This window comes from Canis lupus, chromosome 9 (assembly GCF_011100685.1).
Source record: "Canis lupus familiaris isolate Mischka breed German Shepherd chromosome 9, alternate assembly UU_Cfam_GSD_1.0, whole genome shotgun sequence".
NCBI lineage: Eukaryota > Metazoa > Chordata > Mammalia > Carnivora > Canidae > Canis > Canis lupus.
Window position 1 is genome coordinate 33,889,572 of NC_049230.1, and position 13,763 is coordinate 33,903,334.

Below are 13,763 nucleotides of genomic sequence, written 5' to 3' on the forward strand. Positions count from 1 at the left end.
AAAATGAACACATTGCTAGATACCAGTTCTCTCCATAGCCCAAGTTCCTTTTGAAAAAAAGTTATATTCTCATTCCCTGTTAAAACGTCACCTTTACTTTGAAGGGAGATTTAGTGGGCTTATTCTTTGGAAAATATTGCAGAATAAGAGTACCATACTACTGTCAGCTCCCTTTTACAGCAAAGGCCAAATACTTTGGAATGCTCATCTTTTTGCAAAAGAAAAAATTTAACTTCTGTACATTTTTAAGTACTTTGATGTAAATGAACTTCTTTGTGGTGTGCTATCCTATACAAAAAATTGCAAGGATCCTACTGTTTGAATATCCTGTTTTTTAATAATTTATTCATTTGAGAGAGAGAGAGGGAGGGAGAGAAAGAGAATGAGCAAGGGGAGAGGGAGAAGGAGAGGGAGAGAGGAAAGGAGAGAAAGGGAGAGAATCCTCAAGCAGACTCCCAGCTGAGCACAAAGCCCAGTGCAGAGACCAATGCAGGACTCAATCTCATGACCCAAAGATCATGATCTGAGTTGAAACCAAGAGTCGGAAGCTTAACTGATTGCCACTCAGGCACCTCAGGGAATGAGCTTTTGATAAAATACAAAATTCATCTGTGTTGAATCTTGAAAGAATTATGCCATGTGAGAGAAGCCAGACAAAAAGCACTACATACTGTGTGATTTCATTTATTAAAAAGCAGAAAATACAAGTGATAGTGACAGCAGTGGCTGCCTTTGGGTGAGTGGAAAGGAAATGAGGGAAGGCTATAAGATGGAGGAGGGACAGGAGGAGACTTTCAGGGGTGATAATCATGATTGTGGTGATGTTTTCACAGGTAGATACAAATAATGCACTTCAAATATGTAGAGTTTATTACATCAGTTATACACCAGTAAAGCCACTTAAAGAAAGAAAAAGAAATAAGAGGCAGTTCACCTCTGGAATAAATATTTACTAAATGCCTACAGATGCCAGATTCATGGGCTCTGTGCGAGGGGGTCAGAGAGAGTGAGGACTTGGCCCACACTTTCTGGGAGCTCACCATTGAGTAAGGGAGTTAGAAAATAAACCTATAACTTAGATCCAGTATGTGTTAAGTGCTAAGAAAGAAGAACAAATGGGGAACAGGAGGAGTCGAGAACATGAGTGCCAGTGGGTGCCTTTTCTGGGGGAGGTCAAGGAAGACCTAGGAAAGAGGAAGCTGAGCCGAGGCCTAGCATTGGTCAGGTGGATGAGCCTCCCCATCTGGGGGAACATCAGTGGCAAATTGGTGAAATACAAGTTCCAGGAATTGCATGTGGTTTGTCCTGATTAGAGCAAAGGACACTATAGCAAGAGAAGAGATGGCAGAGGTTGGGGCCAGACCATGGAGCTTTTGCTTTCATGGCAGTGCCTGGGTGCATTTGTGCTCCAGGCTTGAACTAACAGGTTGTCCAGATCTCTGGTCTGTATCACAGGGACACTGTCTCTGCCAAACACTTGGCACAGACCTCCAGGCTTTTGAGGCTGGGACACTCATATTCATGCTTAGCTCTAGTCTGAGAGGTCTTATGTTCCTCAGGAATGTTTCAAAAGCCAAAGGAAACAAGCTGGTTTAGGTCTGAGCAGCAGCTGGGGAACATCTGCTTGCTTCTTACAGCTATACCTGGGAGCAAAGGTCTTTGGTGCATTTGTATGTTGGAGGTAACCAACAATCCAGCTGCCCCAAAAGCAGTTTTTCCACAAGTCCAGAATTTTGCCTTTCTTTCTGGCTGGCAGCACTGATCCCTAAAGTCCTGTATTTCTGACAATGGCTGTCTGGGGTGCAGTGATCTGTGTCCTGTTTGGTTCTCTCCTACCCTCTGGTCATCTGTTAACCAGTCACCACTGGATTTCTCCAGCCACTGAATAATAGAGGTCATGAGAGAGTCCCTAATTTATTTGTTTATTTTTAGAGTGGGTTTTTAGAGGAGACTAGGATGTTTGATTCAGAGTATGATTGTGATTGTCAGACCACATTAAAAATTCAGGCAGCAGTACAGAACATGGATAGCTCATGTCAGCCAGACATTTCAGTGTAACCAGAGGAGGAAAACACAGCGAGGGCCCATGTTAATGGAAGTAGATGCCAAACTGCATGGCAAGCACTGGCTCACCTTTCTCCTGTTACCTGCCACCCTTCAGCCGGAAGAAAGCAGCTCATATTTAAGCTAGAATTTAAAATGGGATTGCTGCTTAATGAGCATTCCTGTGATCTCAAGATCAAGTTGCTTATGCTTCAAAAGGAGAGCTCCTGTCCTTCCATTTAGGATTGTTACTGATATGGCAGTTAGGATCTACAAGAAGCGAGAAGCATAGGTGTGGTGGTTTATCTTTTTTCCTTGGGGAATTTGTGCCATCTTCTGCAGGGTTGGACCAAGAGGACGAGCAAAGGTGCTCACACTGATTTCCCTAACCAACTCGAGGAAAGCTGTGGCCACACAGATGCCTGAGATCAAGTGGGTCCAGCAAAGGCCAATGTGGATGATCTTGGGTGGATTAGTAAAACAGATGGTGTCAGGAGGGGAGAAGTTTTCAATGATATTGTGGACTTTGGTTTTTGTATCTTCTCACCTGGGCTGGAGAAAACAGTCCACATGTGGGCTGGCCTAAACTCTTTAACTCTGTTTATCCTGCCCTCCTGTCCTCTCCCATGCTATCTACCATCTGGACTGTTAAATGGCTGAGTCCCTTTTTTTTTTTTTTTTTACTGTGTCAATCCTGGAAGGTCATGATTGTTGTGATTTGGGGCTGGTTTCTTGAATGGGTGGGTGAAATGGATATCTAACTATTGATTTGTTTTCTTGCATTTCAGTCGTTCCAAGGAAGTCAAGGACGAGCATACCTCTTTAACTCAGTGTGAGTATCTCTGAATGGTACACCCATGATTTGGTGCAAGTCTTGTCAAGTGGGGGGAAAAGCAGCAGTCAGTGATAATTAAACAATGGACCCTGTCCCCTCGGCGCCAATAAAAACCCTGCAAAGCATTGCTCTCCACGGTAGGTAGTCGATTATCTTTAGGGATTTTTTTTTTTTTTTTTTTTTTTGCTGAATCTTTGGCTAAAAATAATACATTTACTACCCACAGTAGGGACATCAGAGGGCTATAGACTCATAGGGAAGAAGTTGAAGTGCTTCTGAGAGCCTCATCAGGAGGCTTCAGAACCAGGTATGAGATGAGTCATCAGGGAATAGAGGAGGTCAAACCAAAGACCTGGAGCTCTGCTGCAGGAGCGGAGACTGGAGGAAAGTCCTGGTTAGTGAGAAGCCTCCCCTCCCCCACTGCAGTTGTAGCCCGATAGGGCTCTGCATCACTGCTGGGAGCATCCCTGGGTGCCTGTAACCTGGAAAAGGAAGGTGAAGTTCACACAAGTATGATGAACTGTGAGAGTGGCAATCTAGCATGTTCAGCTTGATACGATACAGGGCTTGTTCATCCTTGTAATTAGGGCACGCCTGTGCCAATGTCATGTTTGACATCTTCAGCTGCATCCAGTCCTCAGTAAGCTCATGGTTGTGGTCTTCACAGTGTAGCCATCACTTAGTCCCCTTAGCTCACAAGATGAGGAGCATCAATCAGAAACATTCCAAGGAAAATTTCAAACCATAAAGACTGTTTATCAGTAGACTCACTGAATCAGAATTTGCAGATCTCAAATGCATTTCAATGGAGATGTTTCCATGTAGCTGCCTTTTTTAGGGGCTGTTAACACTTTTGGTCATAAACAACGCCCTTCTCAGTGTTGGCTTCCCTTGTGGCATCCATGCTCAGTTATTTTCTCACTGCAAGCTCAGCTTGAAAGACCAATGATGAGTGTGTGACTAACTACCCGTTCTCTCTGTCCCTTGGCACAGAGTTAATGTGGGCTGCGGGCCTGCAGAAGAGCGAGTGTTGCTAACAGGACTCCATGCAGTTGCAGACATTTACTGTGAAAACTGCAAAACCACTCTGGGCTGGAAATATGTGAGTACTAAGGAGTCTGGTTGGTGGCAAGAGGGCTGTGAAGGCAGTAGTTGAGAGAGCCTTCTGCTAGAGGATTGCTTTCTTCCACTGGCTTCTTCTGGCCCTGTGCGATTATCTTAGTTCAAGAACAGGCAGTTGAACCCAAAGAGCACTTCCTGGCACACTCCTGACTGCCATACTCATTCTTCCTTTTTCTCCTACTCATTCCTTCAGAGTTGCCCCTGAAACAGACAGATACACACATCTGCTTTTCAGCTTAATTAATAACAATAATAGCACATAATATTTCCTGATAGCCTACTGTGTTCCAGGCATATATTATCTTATTTACTCTTCACAGGGTCCCTAAGAGGTTAGGTCATATTTTAATCCCTATTTTATGGATGAGGAAACTGAGGCTAAGTGGGGTTAATCGTATTTCCAATCTTATCTAGCTGTTGTCTGGCCAAACCAGGACAGAGACGTCCAGGAGCCTAACTGCAGAGCCCATGCTCTTTGCTCCAGTAAATGTCCCCGGAACATCTCTCAGGTCCTAGGCCCTGTGCTAGGCATCATCAAACATATTAATGTCCACTGTTAGATACAGTCATGGCTGGACTCTCCGTATTGGATGTTCATTCCTTTGCTCTTTAACTCAACAAATAATTTTAACCTCTTCTTGACACCTGGAGTGAGCAGTTCTTTGCTAGGGTGAGATGAGGTATGGATGTTCAGTGAAAACAAACTTTTGTTGTTGTTATTGGCAGATATATTTATGACGGGCAGATATTTTCACGGGCTTTATCCTGCCCGTCATTGTGAGAATATTGGAAAATGAGTCTTCCGGTCTCTGGGAGGACAATTTCTTCCATGTAAATGCCACAAATTCCATGTCCTGTCAGTTGTACAGGGTGAGTGTGGGGCTGGCTCATATGACCTGTGGTTAGTTAGCTGTTAGTTAGCTTCGGAAGAGCCTGGAGGAGTAGTCAAAACTGCCTGCCGAGTGATAATGATGTGTCAGTGTAGGCTTGTTGATTGTGACAAACACACCACTCTGCAGAACTCCGGTAATGGGGGAGGCTGTGCGTTATGTGGGAGCAGGGAGTACAGGGGAAACCTTGCCTTCTGCTCTTTTTTTTCTGTAAACCTAAAACTGCTCTAAAAATATGAAGTCTATTTCAATAAAAATGATGCTGAATAAAAAAGCCCAGCATAAAAACATGATTCCGTTTAACCAAAGTTAAAAACATGCAAAACATAACTACCATAGGTGGAGTCTGCAATGGAGCAGCATTGCCTTTAGATTCCATCTTTCACATCTACTTTGAGATATTCATCTACCTAGATGGCATGTTTCATGATGCCAAGATGGTCACAGATCCCTATGGATGCCTTGATTGCTTCTAGTGGGAAAAACTATCCTTGGATATTCTGTTTCCTCTGTATGGCCAGTGCCCCCCGACCCCAGGTGATCTGGGGGCCACAGTTCTGGGTTTGATTATTCAGAAATGTTCTCCTCCTGTTCTTCCAACTTCTTGGTCATCTTGTTCCAATGAAGATGTACAGGATTACAGATAGAAGATAAATGTGAATTTATTGGTTTTGCTCCTTGAGGTAAAAATGAATCACTCCTTTGACTCAGGTTTATTAAAAGCCTTTGTGTTGGATACAAAAGTAAATGAGATCTAATACTTGCCCTTAGTTGGGTGTTTACAGTCATGTTATCAGGGAGGAAAGCTACAGGTAAACAGATAAAACAGCTTGACAAGCATACTGATATGTACACGACAGTAGAGAAACATCCATCTCCCCAAATATTTATTGATTACCTCTCATGTCCCAGGTCAGGACTCCAGTCCTTCATTCCATTATTTCTTCAGACCTTCACAGTAATCCTGTGAAGTACTTTTAATTATCCCAGTTTTGTAAATGGAAAGTTGCAATAGTAAACAAAAGTGGTTAAGTGATGCTTCTGGTGCCAGGAAGCAAAAGCAGGCTTCAGTCTGGGGTGTTTCTGTAGACTCTAGATCTAGTGTTCTGTCCACTAGAGTCCAGTTAATGACATTTTTCAAGTGGCTTGGGGGCTGTTGAATTTTTTTTTTCTTTTGGCTTTTTTGCTTGTTTAATACAGATATACTCTTACTTTCCTAGTTTTCTTTTTATTTACCTACCCCCCTATCCTGAGCACACTGCCACAGAACAATAGGTCTTATTCTCGAACCACATTCCTTTGTTGTGTACACATCACACAACACACACACACACACACACACACACACTGAGCTGAGGAATAATGAAGTGTCAGGGAAATTACTGCTGAGTCCACAGCTCTTGTGTGTGTGTGTGATGTGTTTGCACATTCTCTCTCAGTGCCCTTCCCCTCGCCTCTCCCCTTTCCCCTCTCCGCTTTGTGGAATGATTTGTCTCTCAACACAAGACTCAACTCTGAACTCTTGTCCCGAGACCCAAACCTCTGGAGCTTGGGAACAGAAGATACAGTTCATACAAATGCCTCCCAGAACCTATGGCCAGTAGGGTTGAGTTACTAAGTTGGAAGACTCCGAAAAAGAGTTGTTGTCCACTGCTTCTGCACATTGGACTCAGCCATCTAATGACTGTGATAACACATGTTTGTTTGTGTGTGTGTTTTAAGATTTTATTTCTTTACTCGTGAGAGACAGAGAGAGGGAGGCAGAGACCTAGGCAGAGGGAGATGCAGGCTTCCTATAGGGAGCCCAATGCAGGACCCATCCCAGGACCCCAGGATCATGCCCTGAGCTGAAGGCAGACGCTGAACCACTGAGCCACCCAGGTGCCCCTGACCTGTGTTTTTCATATAATACACCAGATGTTTTTATACCTCTATGCCTGGGAATACAATATCCGTTTGAGCCTATACCTATGCAGGGCTCTTTTTCTATGGGGCTTCTTAGCCTGCAAGCCCACACACAGCGTTATAAATTTAGGATGGTAATCTATCAGGTGATTTATATTGAGTTTTCTCTCTGGAGGCCTGGCAGCTGGGTGGGGCTTGAGGGCTGCCAGGTTCTTCAGCCTGGAGTTCACGTAGCTCTGATCTCCCTGGAGAAAGGCAGTGAAGGAAAAACAGACTTAATACACTTGACATAGAAATAGCAAGATAAATAAAAAAGAGACCTATTTGGCCTCACAATACTTTCTCTCCCTGAGTGTTTTTTCTCTAGGTGTAATAAAGTACAGTTGAGGATTATGACATAGAAACTTCATGGATACATCCACAGAGCACATTTCTGGTCAACGTCAGAAACCAAGTTCCCCTGATTTTACATGTGCATGTGCATGTGCCCACCCGCACACAGACACACATTCACTTATCAGTTATTTATTGAAGACCTATTAAGTGGCAGGCAGTCCTCTATGAAGTGAACAAAATGAATGGAAACTTCTGCCTGTCATGAAATTTGTCTTAGTAGTGAAAGACGATATGTAGAACAGATATGCAGCTTGTACTGTGTATTTGAAAATAAATGCTGTGGAGAAGAATGAAGCAGGTAGAGAGGGGAAAGGGAGTTCTGGGGTGGAAGTCATGCTATTTAAAGTAGAATAGGAAAGACCTTACTAAGATGGTGACATTTGGGCAAAGACTTAAAAGCAGAGATCCTGAAGAAATTCTGTTGTAAATATTGAGAAAATTTTTAGAATATTTAAATTGCAAAGTGTTTAAACTCTGTTGTAAATATTGAGAAAGTCTTGGTGCTGCCTCAGCACTGGAGCTCAGTGAAGAGGACGTAGCATGTTCGAGTGGTAGGAATTCTCTCAGGCTGGGCAAAGCTGGTCCTGATCCCTATCATTGGCCTGCCTTTGCTCCTGTGCTACAGAAGTCACCTATTTGTCTTTGGTCATTTGGTGTCTTTTCCTTTCTGTCTCCTAGGAACATGCCTTTGAAAGCAGCCAGAAGTATAAAGAAGGCAAATACATCATTGAACTAGCACACATGATCAAGGACAATGGCTGGGACTGATCGGAGGGTATCCACCTAACCCAGTGTCTACATGAACACCATCCAACCGAACATTCTACCCAAGCGTGAGAGAGTGACTGAACACTTGGTTCCATCCATTTAGGGGCCTTGCCATCTGGGGCATTCTCCCACCCTGACGCCGCCTTTCTGGTGACCGGCCTCTAAATTGCTGTCTCTCTGTCTCTTTGCTTTGTATCTGTTTGTGAGTTGATCCTGGCTTCTCTCTCTGTTCTCGTGTTGGCTGAAAACAAAACAACAAAAGGAACAGATGCTTGACCTCATGGCAGCAGCCCACCTTGATAAGGGCCCTAGGGCCCATGTAAGCGCTGCCCGATGGCCTCTTGTCAGGAGAGCAGTGGCACAGCACAGGGGTGTGCGGAAGAGGGAAAGGGGGAGCCTTTGAGGATCCCGGGGGTGGGCAGGGGATGGGACGTGAGAGGTAGGAACAAAATTGTGCTGCTCCTGGAGTCCTGGTAACTTAGGCTTGAAATAATCGACTTGTCTCAAAGGACAAAGAGAAAAAAAAAATACCTCATGACTGCATTTCTCTCTGATCGGAAGTTTCTGTTCCTGACACCAACTGTGCCAGGTTAGCATGTGAGCGCAAGAACTGGTCCTAACTCTAGTGGGGGCAGGGGACTGGTTCTCCTGGGTTGAGTTGGGAGTGTCCTGAAAAGAGAGAATGAAAAGCCCAGGTGGTTTTGATAACTCTGATGCCTCACTGCTCCTTCTGGTCATCTTCACCTCTTCAGCCACTGTAGGTGAGAGGAGGGGGGTATTTGTAATGGGTGCAAGATCCAAACATCCCAAAGACCTTGGCCACCAACCAGTTAAAATCAGTAATTGAGGACGACAGGGAACAAAGGGGACTGTAGTTTGGGAGCTCCTGTAGAGATGGCTCAGATATTGGGCCAGAAAAAATAAAAAGTAGAACCAGCTAGCAATTCTGATTGTCTAACCTTTTTTTTCCTGACCCCTAATAAGAGCATTATGGCAAAGAAGGGGGCGGGGTGGGACAATGCTGGGAATAGTTTAGAGTTGAACCGTTACAGGTTAGTGCATCTTCCCCTTTGGTATGCAATGGCTTCAGAGAGATCAGCAATTCTTTGTACATAGTTTTGGGTGTTTTTCTCCAGTTCTATCATTGTAGAGTGTGGAAAACAAAGTCCCAAGGCTTTGAGCTTAGAAGTAACCTGGCCAGTAGATTCCTCATACCCCTAGCTATTCTTGGATTTGAATGCGTTGTGTGGAGAGAAATTGTCAGAGTGGTCCAGCAGTAGGGAGGGCTTAGATATGATTGTCAAACATCAAGTTAAAAATTCCAATATTAGCCCCTGCCTCCCATCTCCCAAAACAAACCGAAGTTCATTATATTAGGGAAGCGGAGAACAAATCCTTAATAAAGCTCATGAGAGAGAAGAGTTTGTTACAGTTAACCAACAATGTGAAGTGTATTATACCAACAGTTCAGCCAGTCCACGGTGCATAACCGAAACTCATTTAACTGAGTTAATTTTATGGCTTAGACCGAAAATGTAATTATTAAGGTATGTGCAGGTTATATTAGGTAATTCTCAGCATCTCCTTCTCTAAGTAGGCTGATTCTGTAGGAAAATTCACTGTAAAGTCACAAAAGAGTGAGTTTGTAGAAGCAACAATCTGTAAAATTGAATCAAGATTTAAGCAGCCAACCCGGGACATTTCCAGAATTTGAATTTTCATAGGGAGTAGATCATGGTAGAAATGCCTTTTCATGTCTCTGTGCACTGATTGCATAAAGGGGACCTGAGCTAGGTGTGGTCCTGCCCTGGAGGTGATGGACAGCAGGACTGACAGGAAGCCAGGTGGCTCTAGGTTTAGCAATAGACCGCTTCTTTAACACAAAAGGATTCTTAGAAATTGAATCTTATTCCCAAAGGCTTTTTACCCACATCTTCTGGTACTTCAGCAACCCTGGAAGATTAAGTTCTCCCCACATTACTAAAAATCAGACTGAGGTTCAGAAGAAGCTTTTCATTTCTGCTCCCAGAGAAAGAGTTCTTCTGGCTTCCAGGGCCAAGATCTCAATAAAAAAGCATTTTCAACTTTCACATTCCTAAGCTGGCTTGCTGGCACAAAAATCATAGATCCCCCTTTCTGTCTGCCCCGAAGTAGTGGCTGTCACTTAGAGATTTTGATTAGCACCTTAGCTCAGGGAATGTCCTGGCTGTTGATGCTCCTTTCCATAGAAAGAAAATGGGGGTTAAACACAGGTAGGTGTTTTGTCTTTGAGACTAAAAATTGAGTGTGGTGACAGAGAAACCAGACACGGGGTGCCCTAAAATTTTCGAGGGGCAGAGGAGACCAATGTGCCACTGTTCTTCCTTGGGGATGAGGCCTCTGACTGCCGCATGGATCAGAACAGGCTTCAGTTAGACCCAGGTTCTAGTTTTTGGTTTGTGTTTTTTTTTTTGTTTTTTGTTTTTTTTTCCAGTTAACCGATTGAGCATCCAATGGGTGCGTGGCACCATACTTGGTGCAAAAGATCTGAGTAGAATGTTGGTTTTTCCACAACTACAGGGGAAAAAGAAAACAACTCATTAGGCTTTCCCTTTGTGTCAATGAAACCAAAAGTGCTTCTTATAACTTTAGCTCCATTCATGGCTTGTCTACCTAACGTCTAGCAGTATTGGATTGACCGCAGCTGAGTGATGAAGACACATCAACTCATGGCCTCAGTCAGTTCATTCTTTAATTTCTTCACCAAATTATTGACTCAGAGTATAACCAAAGACCTCATCTATTCACCCCTGACAGGTTCAGGGAATTGGAGTTGGATGGTAAAACCTAGGCAGGATGCAGGGAGGAGGGCAGGGGGAAAAGGAGAAGCAAGAAAGGGAAAGGCATGACGTTCTATACCTCAACCAGCAGCTGCCTTCATGTGCAACTGAAGTCCGGCTGGCAGACTCTCTAGGTCCATCTTCCCTGTGCTGTCTTAGGTCATGTGGCCTCAGTGGCCCTGGATTACACCCAGATCCCCGAATGCTAACCTTAGGCTGCTGATGGGTTGATTTGACATGAATCAAATACAGCCAGACTTGATGCCCACAGAATGTCAACTGGGCCTGATAGAATGCTGCCCCCACTCCAATGACAGCAAGACCATGGAGATAGGATGAGCAAATCTTTACTGGTGGGTCAGTGTGTGAAAAAGAGGTGTCCCCTTTATAAAAATATCTTCAAGTGGATATATATATATATATATATATTAAAAAAGTTGCTTGTGAAATATTCTTTTGTAAATAATATTTAATTTTTTAAATAATATATTTGGTGCTGTTTTCTCAGATCCCCTGAGAGCACTTTTTATTTTCATTTTTAAATTCTATGGTTTATTCTGCATTTCTTGAAGTATATTTTAAGGGAAACAGTGATCACCAATATAGTCTTCCTTAAAAAAAAAAAAAATCTGTATCCCTTTAGTCTGGACAGAGGCAATAAGGCAATGCCTCTCTGCATTTTTTTTTCCCTGATGGAACAGACTCTGCAGTGCATTACCAGGTTGAGAACTGAAATATTTTCTTGCACCAATATTGACTAGAAAATAAAATAAATAAAATCAGATTTAGTAACAAATTAGCGATTCCTCTTGTTGGAAGAATTTCCAACAATTTGGAATCTTGTTTTTAATTTTTGTGCGTACGTGTGTGTGTAAAGCACTTTGTGTTGTGCCTCCTGTTTTCTTCTTTACTGAGGACACTATACAGTTTACACCTTGGGCACATAAGGCTTTCTTCTCTTTCTCTCGGCTGGTCTTGTTTCGAGTGGACCAATAGCACAAACCATGAGGATTTTGTTTTTCTGAGCATGGAGCTATTGCCAGTTTGCTCCTTTTTCTTTGTGTGCTCAACTTTCACAGATCGTAAAGGAAATCTGTTTGTGAAGATTAAGCAGAGTCAAATCTGTGTATTTCTGAGATGTGAGTGTACTCCTTACATACCCCAGGTTTCCACTTGTGGAAGCCATATCATTAACTGGTTTGGGTTGAAAGGACATCAGTAAAATAATTCACATACCTTGTAGGTAAAACAGTTTTATTTTAAGTTCAGATTGCCTCAGGTTCAGGAAGAGGCTGGGAAATCAAATCTTGAATGCAATCAAGTTACATATTTTAACAGAGTCTGCCTCGAATGAGAAAACACGCTAGTGGTCAAGGTAGAGGAAAGAGATGTTTAATTTTCTTAAGCAAAATACGGTCATGAAATCTGCCAGCAGTGAAAGGTAAAGCCAAGAAGAAACAAGCTATTCCCATTACCAAATTTAATCTGCCTGTATATTTTTATGTAACATTTTGGTGAAAGTGAGAGTCGGTTCCCTTTTCCAACCTGCAGAGACGATCTTTCAATACAGAATCTGTCTATGCTTGTGTTTACAAACTGTATTTGTTGGGTTTGGGTTTTATTATATTCCCTATTTTTTTTTGTGGCATTTTTCAGGTCACTTTGCTTCAATAACAAAGATAATTATTTTCAAATAATTTGTCTTCACCTTTTCCTGTATTTGTACATAGTGATTCAGTATTAGAGAAAAGTGCATTGTTTCTGTCATATTTCCAATCTGTGTTGGTGCTCATTTGAGAAAATAAAGTTTTCAAATATTCTTTGGAGGGCTCATCTGTCTTAATTGACCCAGCATGTTTTATCTTGACTTTAACGTTTAAAGTAACCGAAAAGCCTGTAGGAGGTCATCTGTCTAACCCCATTCACCGAGCTGTCAACTGAGACCCTGCAGGATTGTTTTCTCCAAGGACAGTTGGCCAATTAATGAATAAAAATCAGGTCTCCTGCTTATCTGCAAATGCTTCTCTTATCTTTAGATATCAGAAATGCATGAGTGACCTTTAGGATTTTGGTCTACTAAACCCCATATTTTTAAACTGCAAACTTTTCTGTTTACACCAGTTGCTTTGGGGAAAATTGGATTGCATTAGGCAGAGAAATAAAAGAATCATAAAATAACAAAATTCAGTCACAAAGAGGCAGCATTATCTCTGAGTAATTAGCTAACGAAGGGAAAGAAGTATTCACAGTTATAGTATATGGAAAATCAGGTCTTCTCACTCACTAAACAAATATTTATTAAACAACTGTTAGGTTCTAGGCTCTGGGTGAGGCAGTTCGACCATTCTAATAAATCAGCTGTTTTTCCTCCAGTATCCTCCATATGCATAGCCTTGCATACATAGTTTTGTATTCTGGTGCCTTCATTTAACAGACTAAATATTTTTGCCTAGACATCAATTTATACCATAACTTTTTCAAAAGCTTGCCCCCACAACTTACAGGGTTCTCACCTTGTATAGGCAACTTTAGTGAAGACAGAGGATATTAAAACTGCACAAATGCGTGTGTGTATGTGTGTGTTTTCACACTGGTTAAAGTATTTTTAAAAGCCTGTTCTCTATAAAACAAATACCTTATCTTCTTCCCATGAATTTTCACCTATCCATTCTGGGCTGCAGTTGACTTTTATTTGTCCTTGAGCATATTATCTTATTCCTGTGACCTGTTTTGCTTCAGTGGATGTGTCTGTTATCATTTCCCTCTTGTTTGCCTTTGGCATACCAGGGGGAGAGAAAAGATAATATGTGCGGGAGACAACCAGTTCCAATCCAGCAATCCTTGGGTCCTCCTTTCCAAGCTCTTACAGCCTACTGGCTGTCCAGGAGATCAGGCCAGATCCTGGGTAGGGTCCGTTGCCTACGTGACCCCTCTTAAGATCCTGGCAATGAGGCATTATCTCACGTCATCCCAGGAGTCCTCACC

General features: G+C 42.6%; 1 protein-coding gene across 5 annotated transcripts in view; it reads left to right on the forward strand.

Annotated features, from left to right (window-relative positions):
• The window catches only part of YPEL2 (yippee like 2), a 63,119-nt gene extending 50,521 nt beyond the window's left edge, over positions 1-12,598 (forward strand). For all 5 annotated transcript variants that reach the window (XM_038547950.1, XM_038547953.1, XM_038547952.1 and 2 more), the window contains 3 exons: positions 2,832-2,875; positions 3,872-3,980; positions 7,870-12,598. In XM_038547950.1, the coding sequence (XP_038403878.1) occupies positions 2,832-2,875; positions 3,872-3,980; positions 7,870-7,959 (243 nt within the window). In that variant the 3' untranslated portion in view covers positions 7,960-12,598. The remainder of the gene's footprint in view (positions 1-2,831; positions 2,876-3,871; positions 3,981-7,869) is intronic.
• The last annotated feature ends 1,165 nt before the right edge of the window (positions 12,599-13,763 follow it).